The sequence below is a fragment of the Macadamia integrifolia genome, unplaced genomic scaffold (assembly GCF_013358625.1).
Source record: "Macadamia integrifolia cultivar HAES 741 unplaced genomic scaffold, SCU_Mint_v3 scaffold69, whole genome shotgun sequence".
NCBI lineage: Eukaryota > Viridiplantae > Streptophyta > Magnoliopsida > Proteales > Proteaceae > Macadamia > Macadamia integrifolia.
In genome coordinates, this window is record NW_024870513.1 from 215,874 (window position 1) to 228,196 (window position 12,323).

The 12,323-nt window shown below is 36.1% G+C and overlaps 1 protein-coding gene across 1 annotated transcript; it reads right to left on the bottom strand.

Annotated features, from left to right (window-relative positions):
• Positions 1 to 2,894: 2,894 nt before the first annotated feature.
• On the bottom strand, positions 2,895 to 10,139 carry LOC122069699 (citrate synthase, glyoxysomal). The gene is made up of 13 exons (XM_042633771.1): positions 9,731 to 10,139; positions 9,282 to 9,462; positions 9,087 to 9,172; positions 7,192 to 7,296; positions 6,959 to 7,021; positions 6,633 to 6,742; positions 6,101 to 6,220; positions 5,943 to 6,018; positions 5,656 to 5,729; positions 5,413 to 5,533; positions 3,792 to 3,889; positions 3,563 to 3,686; positions 2,895 to 3,220 (listed from the first exon to the last, which is right to left on the bottom strand). The coding sequence occupies exons 1-13, from the start codon at positions 9,974 to 9,976 to the stop codon at positions 3,089 to 3,091; spliced, it is 1,536 nt and encodes a 511-aa protein (XP_042489705.1). The 5' UTR covers positions 9,977 to 10,139; the 3' UTR covers positions 2,895 to 3,088.
• Between the last annotated feature and the right edge of the window lie 2,184 nt (positions 10,140 to 12,323).

Below are 12,323 nucleotides of genomic sequence, written 5' to 3' on the forward strand. Positions count from 1 at the left end.
GTTGGGGTGTGTGGCCTTTGATCACGCTAAAAAGACGTGTTTTATTGCTTCATCTCATCAAGCTCGGGCGCCAGCTTTAGTTGGCGAGGCTCTATCTATCCGTCTAGCTCTCCTCTCAGCAAAACGTGCAAGTTTATCGAAAGTAATGGTTTTCTCTAATTACCTTACTCTCACAAATAGCCTTTTAGTTCCTTCTTATTCTTCCCTACTCTGTCCCCCCCCCCTTCTATTATAAGCGTAGTGCAGGATTTTATGTCTCTCAAAGAACACTTTTCCCTTGTTTCTTTTTTGCATATTAGTAGAAATTGTAATGAAATAGCCCACTCTATGTCTAAATGGGCTATTTTCTTTCCCTTCGAGGGTTTTTGGCTCCCCCTATTCATGGTGAGCTTCTAAGCTTTGTATTGGCTGCTTGGCCCCCTTATTCTGAATAGAATTCTTCTTACAAAAAAAAAAAAGAGAAAGCCCGAAGCCCAATGACCACAGACACCGCCATGTGCTGACATTACGATACGGTATGAGATTAGTTGACATGTCATCTTGAGGAATTCAAACTTCAAAGTGACTCAGAAGTCAGAATTATAAAAATGCCATTGAATTCCATGGATGAATTAAAGTCTACAACAACAACCAAAGCTTTACCCCAATTTAATGGGTCGACTATATGGAGTTTCTAAAGCAAGGACGAATTCAAGGATCCATATAAAAAGATTGACTGGTTATGTTTGATTATAATAGAATGTTGGTTGTCTACCTGATGCACCACTATAGATCAATCACAGGTTATAATAAGATACCAGTTATTTATCTGACGTACCAATATAGATCGACTTAGTCAAAACGACCTATATGCATTATGTCCACCACCAAGACAATTCATCACCCAACCTACTTTTATGCAAAGAGGAATGAACAAACGAATTCTTGTCGACTCCACTAAGCACCAAAGTAATCACTCGAACACAACTCCTATAATATACACACACACAATGACAATGCACATGCACAACTCCTAGACAAAAATGCTTGATTATTCTAACAAAATATACATAACAAATTAAAAGAAAAGAGACAAACAACACAATTTTTTAATTATAGTTGTAAAGGCGTCGGCCTTGGTTTCCTAAGCGCCTTGTTAGTGTCACCTTGGTTTTTTTGGCCTCTGTCATCATCTTGTTGCCATGGCAACTATGGATGAAACTCTAAATACCCTTTATAATCAATCATTAACCAAGAAATGTTTGTTAAATAGTGAGGCTAAATAGATGCTTCATTGCATCCTAATAATCCACAAGGGAAGAGATCATTACTTAACACATGAAACAAAGGTGTCACGACATGGGCCGTGTAAGGTTGCATTTTTAATAGCCATAATCAAGCTAAAGGACCAAGTTTCCCTTCAACCATGGTGTATGGGACTCCATTTTTCAAGGCGGATTAAGATGTGTGCAAGGAATATTAGGACTTAAGAGGGTGTTTTAGGAACATACTAAAACCCTTGAACCCTAGGATGGAGTGGTTTTTCATTTAGTTATTATAGCAATGTTGATTTTGTATTAAGATAAGATTTGTTGAATTGAATTCAGTCAACTGTAAATAAAAGGTGCATCTTGTGTTCACCAAAATGGTAAAATGAAAAGTTGCAATCTCGTTTTGATTGTCCCTTATCTTATTTTTAAGATGATTTAATATAGACATAAAAATAGTTTTTAAAATATTTAAAATAAACTGCATTATGTCATTAGTAAAAAAATATTTTTCAAATAAATATGTGAAATGATAGAATTTATCATCATTGAAAATAAAAAATTTATTATACCAAAATAACAAAAGAAATGTAAAAAATGTGGGCAAAAAAGAAAGCCCTCTCTCTCTCTCTCGCTCTCAACAAACCCGTCCTTATATTTGGAATTAGTCTTGCATTCTGCTGAAATTGTTTCTAGTTGTGGTAGAAGCAACATTCCTAAGTTGAAAATTTTATAAACCAAGGGTCACACATTTCTTAGATTTTGTCCCGACATATTTTATACACAATTTGATTTTAAATTATTTTCTCATAATATTTGAATATCTTGAGGCACCCTTTGTCACCTCAGATGGATCACATTATGTATGCATGAAGCCATCTGTATATTGGTTATTGCAACTATATGATAGAAGTTAATAATTCAAATCTGGTTTAGAATTGTATTTTATCTATTCATTTTAAATGATTTTATTATATTAAAATATGAAAATCAAGCCGTGGAAAAGTATTACGAAGTCTACAATATATTTCACCTCCTACAAACAAACATTGTAACATCTTCACTAAGTTCTAAGAGTATGCATGGTTGAAAAGAAATGGAAATGATAAAATAGAAAAGAAAAAAAAAGTTCTTAATAACAATAGAACAAATTTTTTTTTCAACAATGACTGAATGATTGAACGATCCAATTAGGACCCCCTCCCTCCCCTTATATTGTCTAAGGTATGGACGGTCCACCGTGAGAGTCCTTGAAGAACTCAGTCTTAAGAAAAAAAAGGCAATGATGAATTTTTCTTTCTCCCTGTTCTTAATTTTTTTTTTTTTTAATCTTCTCTTTACCAAGGAAAACCAAAAAAGAAGAAAAATAACATCAATGATTAGTTAATGTCTCTCTTATATTTTCAAAATTTGTTCCTCTTTTCTTACCTCCAAACATAACCTAAAAAGGTAATCAAGAAATGCCAAGAAAATTAAATAAAAGAAAAAAAAATTAGTACAAATGACATAATAATACAAAAAAGAATGATTACATTTTTTTTTTTTTGGGGGGGGGGGGCTAGCGATCTTAATTTTTTTTTTTTTTTGAATTTTTTTTCCGAATTTTAAACATAACCTTGAGGAAAAATAAATAAATAAGAAAGGAAATAACGTGACATTAGCTATATTTCCTCACACTATAATTTTAAGGATAGTCTTCACCTCATGCACCAAAAATTACATGGTCCTTTTTATTACTCAGGATCCCCACATACTTCTACGGCTTCAGTTTTTCAAATAATCTTTATGCAAATTGCTACATAAAGTGTAATTATTTCAAATGCTCATGCAGATCTAATTATCTAAACCCCAGCTCCAGCCAGCCTCCTCCTTGTTGCATTTGAAACCGACACTTGAGCAAGTTTATCAGTATCAGCTGATTCCAAGCGCTCTTTGAGTGGCATATAATGCCGTAGCCATACCCCAGTGTATACCTGAAAGTTCAATTGTAGTTGACATCAATGCCTATAAGTTCACTTTGTTCCCACATTTAATATTGAAACAACAGAACAAGAGATCAAAAATGCAATCCATTTCTAAGCTCACCACATCCACACCAATGGCCAGGAATATTTTAATGAATGAAGAATTCAATGATCAAGCAACACAGGCAAAATTGGAAGTGGCAGAATTCAAAAAAAAAAAAAAAAAAAAAAATGCATGCACCGTGCTAGAATTTTCAAGTAAACTCAAAACTTTTAGAACTTCTAACCTTTCATTGGAAGATAAAACTCGATCAACCTACAACAAATACCATTATGAGCTATGGGACTAACCTGTTGTGGCCTCATGATCTTCGTATCAGGATCATCCAGAGACTCGCGCCAATGAGACAAGTAGCCAGCCATGCGAGGGATTGCAAACAAAACAGGGAAGAATTCCGTTGGAAATCCCAACGCCCTGGTTAATAAATACAAACACAGCAGTGAATGGCAACACTTGGAAAAGGAAAATAAAATTTATGTTATGAGCTATTACCTATAAATTTATGTTATGAGCTATTACCTATAAATTAAACCAGAATAGAAATCAACATTTGGATAAAGCTTCCTCTTAACAAAGTATTCATCTGATAGAGCAGCCTTCTCCAATGCAACAGCCACCTGAAAATTGTTAAAAATAATAATAATAATAAGAAATAATATAAAAGATTTTAAACTGTTTATATATGAGAAATATCCAGCCCCTAGGGTAAGTGAAGAATAAAATCAGATTCAGAACACATTACTTCTACAAAATTACCTAGATTAAACAAAGATCAGTCCCATGTTCAGGTTGGATAACGAGTTGAAGCATCTGAAAGCCAGATTTAAGCCTTGGAACAAACTGAAGTTTATAAACCGAAGGGAGCAGGTGAAGGGAGCATTTTGAAGCTTCAGAGGGCTCAATCATAGATTCAGTCGGTTCCTCTTAATCATGGTCTGGCTACTGCTGAGAGATAATTTCATGAGAATTATTCCAAGCTGGCGAGATACGAGGAGTCATTTAATCTCAACTGAACTCAAATAAGCCTTATCCTAATTAAACGGGAAGATATGAGGAGTCATTTCTTAATCAAAAATCTTGGGTGGACAGGTTTGACTGAGAATTGAAATGACTCGAATACTAATTTGTCCCACCATTTCCCATGCAACCAGAAGTATAAATAGAATATCGTCCACATTTGACAATCGATGGGGAGTAACTGAAGAGGGGGAAATCAAGACACATATACAAGCCTACTAGGGAAACTAAAAAAAAAAAATGTGAAGCAGGAAGATCCGCATATTTTAGTTGATAACCAGAAGGGTATTTAAATTTCCCCTTACCTACCAAAAGAAAAAAAAAGGGTATTTGCATGGTAAGCTGACGGATGACAATGTCAAAGACCTGGGAGAACCAAATGAAAATGAGACTAAAGAAACTTGCTTTGGTATGGAAGACTTTAAGCCCTGGGGTCAGATGCTATTTCTGTTCTTTTCAAATGGACGAGGGATATTTTGTGGCAGGAGGTGGTATATGCAGCAAACAGTTCCTTCACATGGAATAAGATTTAGGAAAGACAAATTCAACTCTCCTAAATCTGCCGCCAAATCAGTGTCCTGACACCTCATCTTACTGAAGAGTATTACAGACCATTTCAAAGTTGAAGATGTCACTAACAAGATGGTTAGCCCAACCAGACTGCTGTCATATCAGGAAGGTATATATGACACTAAAAATTGATATCCGATGAATTTTTAGGAACCTGCATGAGGCTCCAGGTTGTGCCATAAGGCTGGATAATATCTCATGGGGTTTGATTGAGGCTCTACTCAATGGATAGGGGTTTCTGATAACATACTGAACTGGAACCAAATCCCACAACATCAATCAAGGTTGTAGAGACTTTCCAATGCTTTCCATTTTTATGTAACATATTTCTTGGCTTCAGAATCTAGTACTCCCCTAGATGGACATTTCATTACAGAATATTGGACGATTCTGGTTCTTTGAAATTTAAAAGTATGTAGGCAAAGTAGACATTTCATTACAGAATGTTGAGCATTGACACGCATTGGCCGGCAAAGTAGGCAACTTTTACCCTTCAATCCTCCATGCTATGAATTTGAAATGAAATGTATTGGCAACAGAGAAAGAGAAAGACCTCGATAAGAGGATCGCGCCCAACAATGGAAAAGACTTCCTCTGCCAGCTTCCGTATGACCTTTGCACGGGGATCATAGTTTTTGTATACACGGTGCCCAAAACCAGACATCTTTCGCTTCCTGAACACAAAAGGTAGTAAAAAACGTAAGAATATCAATAAAAACTTAACAAAAATAATTCTGTTCCAACACTTCCTTTCAAAATTATCACAGGAAAAAACAAGTATAGCAGAAAGACTCACCTGTTTTTCACACCTTCAATGAACTCAGGAATCTTCTCAACTGTTCCAATCTCGCTCAGCATCTTTAGAACAGCCTATATTGAACAAGGTAACAATTACACCATGTTATTAAGCTCATCATCGCTCAAGATCAGGGTCACGGAATGAGATACTTTAAGGCACAAAAGCTTGGTTTTGTGGCCGGACACAACTTAGACATGATCAATGGACAGGAAGGTTTAAACTAAATAACTGCCTCTAAAGCATGGAGGAACGTACAGAACATAAACATAAAACTTTATGGATACCTCATTTGCTCCACCATGAAGGGGACCATACAATGCCCCGACAGCTCCAGCAAGAGCAGTGTAGACATCCACACCACTGCAAGTAATAGTATCAAGTACATCAGACAAGTACTATAACATTAGGTGTTAATTTAGAGTATAGCCTATAAGATGCATACCTAGATGCCAGATGCCTGGCAGCAGCCGTGGAGCAATTCATTTCATGTTCTGCATGCAGTATGAAGAGAATATCTATAACTCGAGCTAGGCGAGGGTTGGGTTTGTAAGACCGGTTTCCCCTGAAATTTGGGAAAAAAACCAAATAGAAGAGATGAATCCTGAAAATGTCTGTAGTGCTAGTGCTAGTATTATATTTCATTGTTCATGAATATGTTTAGTGTGATAAAGAAAAGTTCAATATGATGCATGTGGAATTTAATGTATCAACTCATGACAGCTATTACAGGAAAAAATATAGCTCCGACTCAAAACATTTTCCGTCTCCAAAATACGAAGCCTACCATTTCACTAGATATAATTGTTTTCATTATTATTTCTCTATTCAAAAATGAAACGTCAAGAGCATAGCACTATGAGGGGAAAAATTGTTTAGAAGGAAAAGCCGCACTACATCAAAATGCCCAAGAGGTGCAAATATTTTAAGTTCTTGAAAATTTACTTATGATAAAGAAAATTAGCAGTCAAACTTACAAGGAATCCAACATATATAAGAAGTTTTCTGAATAAGAAAGGCTACTAGAAGGAAGAACAGGTGGTCTTCCAGCCAGCCTCAAATAAGCTGCTGCTGCAATTGTGGGTGCCTGAAAATAAAATAATCATTTTGTATGTTAGTTGAGAGGATCAGAACAAAACGGCATTTAGATTTTGAGGACCAATATCATATAGTGAATAAATTGCAGCATAAATTTGCATAAAGCCACTAAATCATCTTAATCTCCCGAAAATCATTAAAGAGGATGAAAGGAGGAAAGCAGAGAAATTGACAGAAGTAAAGAAACAAATGTATAAAAGCAAACCTTTCCAAGTACACGTGCTATTTGCTTATCTCTCACTTGTTTCGACTTATAAAGATCTTGACCCTGTTTCAACAAATAAATGAAACATTAGAAAATGTTTTTAAGACCTCCAAGACTCAGAAGACTATTGAATTAGCTAAGTCTTGAAGCATTAAACTAATAAGAGTTATTTATCCCTCACAATATATGAAAAAAAAAAAAAAAAAAATTCGAACTTTAAACTATAAAATTACTCTGAGAGCAGGATTGGCATCTGGATGGAAGACAGAAAGAGCACTCATCGCACTGACGAGCACACCCATTGGGTGTGCATCATGAGGCATTGACTGTATGATATCCTACACAAGAAATTATAAAGAAACCACACCATTTAGTTTAAAAAAAAAAAAAAAAAAAAAAAAAAACTAATTCAGTTGGTTTTGCATAAATAAATCATACCAAATACATGGTCTACCAAATTCTTTTGCTCATGAAATCTCAAATGATAAAAAAATTCTATTTTTCTTGATGCCCATAGTGTCATTTCAAAAGGAAGATAGGATGCTTAAACAATTTTTCCTTTTCATTAAGGCATAAGCAAGCATTTCTATTAGTAGATCACTACTGCAACCAAGAGGAATGGGTATCTCGGCTCATCCATCATATAACATCAATTAAGAACATGGTTTTCCTTACATAACCCTAGGAGAGGGATCTTCTAATCTGCTTGGAAAATTCAATATTCACCCACAACAATGACATTTCAACCAAAATAAGCAGTAACTACAGCATATTTACTTTGTTAGAATCGGGCACTTCCACCTAATGAGAGAGTACCAACATTTCCCTAGCTAATGAACAGAAATAATCAAGAAAAAATCAATTGTTAATTCAGGAAAATTATTAAGTCATCCCTACATAAAGGCATGTGTATGTGAAATGTTTCTATCCTTTTTCTTTTCACTTTTGAGGAAAAGTGGTACGGATAATGCAAGGCATATGTTCTATATTTCATGCAAAAAACAGAAAAGAGAAGAAGTAACAAATACAGAAATTTAGAAACAGTCCAACAAAAAAACAAAAGCAAATCCAGAAATGTTGAATTGGAAAGAGTTTTTAAATCCAGTATGCATATAAGATTAGAATTTCATCCAAAATGGAAGAGTCCATGAAAAAAGTTGCAATATAGGTTGGTGGAGGTAATTTGTAATAGCTCTATGGCTTTTAATGATGTTTGTCTATGAAAAAGATTTTTCTAGCTCGGAAAAACTAGAAAGTTTCTATAGTCCAGGACCAAGTTTTGCCATGTGGTTGATTGGAGAGAGCTGAAATTTTGAGGACACGTCAAGTTTCAACTAAAATGGAGTTGGTCAAGTGGCAAAACAAAGCTATGAAAATCCAGTGAAAATGAAGCTTTTCCAAAAAGAAATAGATGGCTGAAAATACAAAAGAACATGCAGATGCATGCTAATTGATTTTGACTGGATTGGTCGGATCCCCATTTTAAAAAAAAAAAAAAATTGGTTTTTTGGACCTTATATCTTACCAGTGAATCGGTATCGGATTGGGATCAGCTTGGCCAAAACCGATCCAATTTTTAAAACTATGTCTAGCCTAACAATCCACATGGTCAAAATTGCCACATCACTACTCCCAAGTCACAAACTTGTTGCTGGATTAGAGAAACATTTTAGCCACACCATACCAGAAAAAACTTTTTCCTCTATGGAAAAGCAAGGAATGGCAGAAAGAGGTTCATGCAGTTATTCCAAGAGTTCGGGAAAATGCTTCATAAATTTTGAATGAATATTTCCCTTTTTTAATAAATAAATAGTAGCAAATATTTGCTGCCTACGACTTGCACGTGTGGATGCTTTGAGCATAGAAGACCAGACTGCGTGGATACCCCGATGGCCACCTCCCAATTAGACGTTCCTTGAGCCAAAGTCTCCGGCATGTATTTGAAGGTGCATCACCAAGATGAGGAACAGGTGAAATACCAGAAGTTGCCACATCAATAACCCACAGAAATAACAACTGAATTTTCCTATGGTAGACAAAAGAACCGATCCATTGTAAACTTGATAGTAGAAGTTACAGATTTAGAAAGATGACTTTGGGTTGCGAAGGTAGAAGAAAAGAAAAATACCAGGAGACCCTGAGGAACAGCTGAATGTTGAGACACTGCGAATTCCCAATCCGCTAATTGATTTTGACTAGGCAAATTCCCATACACTGTGGAGGAGGAGGACAATTTAGGATGCAGCAACTGTTAACTAACAACGGATATTATGAGGGAAAAAAGAAGATGAACTCTCGACAATTTTCTTGCAGAGATACTTACTCAACAAATAGGCCACTTCCAGAAACGAGCTGTTCTCAGCCAACTCTTCAATCGGATATCCTCTGTACCTGAGAATCCCTTCATCCCCATCAATATAACAGATTGTTGATCGGACTGGAGCAGTATTCAGATAGCCAGGATCATAAAGCTTAAGCCCTTTGTCGTACTTTCCGTTGGTTATCTGACATTTCCATAATCACAAATAAATACCCGGACAAAGAAAATAACAAAAACAAATATAACACCAAAATTGTCAAGGCAATACACCAACAAAGATTGAAAACCACAGAAAGAAAACCTAATTATGCACTTAAAATTTTCAAAATCGATAATATAATAAAAATGACGAAGCAATTCCAAACAATTCAACCACCCAAGTTCAGAAAATATATATCATACCAAAAAATAAATAAAAAATTGTAAATTAGGCCAGAATACCAAATCTTTACCTTCTTAAAATCTGCAGCTTTCGCAGTTCCTTCTTCAGAAACCGGAATTTGGTATTTCTTCCCGCTTCTCTCGTCGATGATGGTCAGAGTACCTTTGAGATTCCCCGGCGGAGGCACGAGGTCTTGAGAAGAAACACAGGAAGGTTCCAAACTGGAAGAGAACCCAGCAGGTTCAGCCGGAGCAAGATGAGCTGACAGAAGAGCCAATCTTCCCCGAGCTGCAATCGATGGCTCAATACTTCCCATCGTAGCTACTACCAATCACAAAACCCAAAAGATGTAAAGAAATTAAGATACAAATATGAAATTTCCTGATCAATTCAGCGATTGCAGATCTTCCTTTCGCTTCCTCTTCCGCTTCCGCTGTGATCATCCAAACCAATTTGTCGGAAGCGAAAGAATAGTTCCGTTTCCCTTTTAATGCTTCTGAGTTCTGAAACGAGGAAAGTATTGGATAGGGTTCATTACAAGGAAAACACTAACATAGGTTGATGTCAAAGTGTTCCCAATCTATGACAACGAATCGACGGTCGTTAAATGAGCAGTGAGGAGAAATGTCTTGATGTGTTGGAGGATCAATGGTGTTTTAGGGATATGAGTACTAATTTTGGTGAGTCTATGTCGTACTGTTTCCTACCTCAGGCTTGCTTACCGAGAAGGTATAGGTGGTGTCATAGGCGGTCAATGGCGCCTTGCTTAGGTGGCCTGCTCACTCCGCAAACGGTATTGGTTCGAGCCGATTTTAGCTCGTGGTATCAGTTTCGTGTCGTTGTAGTGCAATCTCGATCCCTACACTGACTCAAAATGATGGATTGTTACAATCTCATTGGTCGATGGAACTTTTATATCTCTCTCCTATCCTGTTTCTCCCGTGTATTCCTCTAGTATCGTACTACTCTGGTAGCCCTGTAGTACTCTATCACCTCTGTAGATATACTTTCAATATATACATTGAATAAACTCCCAATCTAATGATTAAAAACGAAAGAAAGAAAGAAAGAGATCCTTCTGGACTATTGGTGATGATAAACAATATAACGTGTCTTGGGAAGCTAACATCAACGTGGCTGACATGCAGACATCTGCTCATCTTGGGTTATTAAAAAAAAAATTGTTATACACGAGAAAGGAAATTTACAATGCCGCCACTAGGAAATATCACTATCGAAATAACCTAGAGGGGTGGTGAATAGATTATACTAGTGAAATTTAACTATTTTCGATAAATAGGTCACAAGTGTGACTACAAATTAAAATAATACGGAGAGAATAAAACAAGTATAACCACAAATACAAGATTTATAATGGTTCGACTCAATTTGAGTCTAGTCCACTCCCTACAAGAATCCTCTTGTAAGGTATTCCACTAGTTCTCCCTTTCAGTGCGGTAGATAGGAAAAAAAACATTTACAATATTTTTCACGGATAAGAGTATCCTTACAAATCTCTTTCCAGGCAGAGAGACGCCTTTACAATCTCTTTTAGAGGTAGAGAGACACATTTCTCTTTTATGGATAAGAGAATCCTTACAATCCTAAGTACAGTCTATAATTGTAAAAACATAAATAAATAAGAAATAGTGGAATAGGAGGAATACCTCAAGTGTGGTGCAAATGATGAGAATGAGATATGAATGATGCACCTTTTGTAAAGTCCTCTCTTATGGCTTTGACTTGCACATGAGAGAGTAGAGGAATTTGATTGAGACTTGAGCCTTTTGTTGGGATTGGTGTAATAGAACAACTCAAGTAGAATATAATTTTTTAATGCTTGCAATACTGCTCTTAAAGCTCTTTCTTAATGAATATTTAATTAAGAGTGGTTTGGGTATTTATAGGTGAACTTAGTGAAGCATTTTAGACAGGAAATCAGGCTCTAACGGACGTATTCTGGGACCACCGGTCGATCGCCAAGAGCCGTTGAGGCAAAATATAGCCGTTGGGGCACTTTCAGGCAGTCACCGATCGATCGAGACTTTCTACCGATTGACCGCCTATGGTCTCGGACAGTTCCGATCGATCGAGGCTTCCAGCCGGTCGACCGCCAACATGACATGCTCTGTTTTGATAGAATGCTGTCATACTAACCAGTCGTCAGTATTTTGATCATAACTTTTCGGTCTGACTTCAGATTGATATGAGATCAGTTGCGTTGGAATCAAAACTCAATTTCCTACAACTTCTATGAAGGTTTCATCTCCTGAGACTAATTTTAAAACTCCCTAAAATACCCTTGAGTCAGGTTAATGTGCGTTCCACACCACTTAGAGACTTTCCATACTTGGTCAAGGTATGCTCTATGGTCATTCTAGTATGATGCAATGCACATGCATGTGGTGAGTGCTATATATATATATATATATATATGTGAAAATTACAAATTACATTAAAAGTGACCAATCTATCCTAGTGGTCTTCTTCTTCACTTGAACTTTCCATTCTCTGGCACTTCATATTATTTTCTTCTTGTTTGCTATTACATGTCTTTAAGCTTCATGTTTTGATTCGACATTCTAAGTGTTTCTTCAAGCTAATTACACTCTCTTCAAGCTAATCACATTTTATCAAACGAAGTTAAAGATGTATGTTTGTTT

Bases quoted from the DNA above. Each gene is read 5' to 3' on its own strand.
- LOC122069699 (XM_042633771.1), bottom strand. From the start codon at position 9,976: ATGGGAAGTATTGAGCCATCGATTGCAGCTCGGGGAAGATTGGCTCTT. The intron at 9,463-9,730 runs GTAAAGATTTGG...TGGAAATGTCAG, and splicing joins AAGCTGCAGATTTTAAGAAG to ATAACCAACGGAAAGTACGA. The intron at 3,890-5,412 runs GTCTTTCTCTTT...AACAATTTTCAG, and splicing joins GGCGCGATCCTCTTATCGAG to GTGGCTGTTGCATTGGAGAA.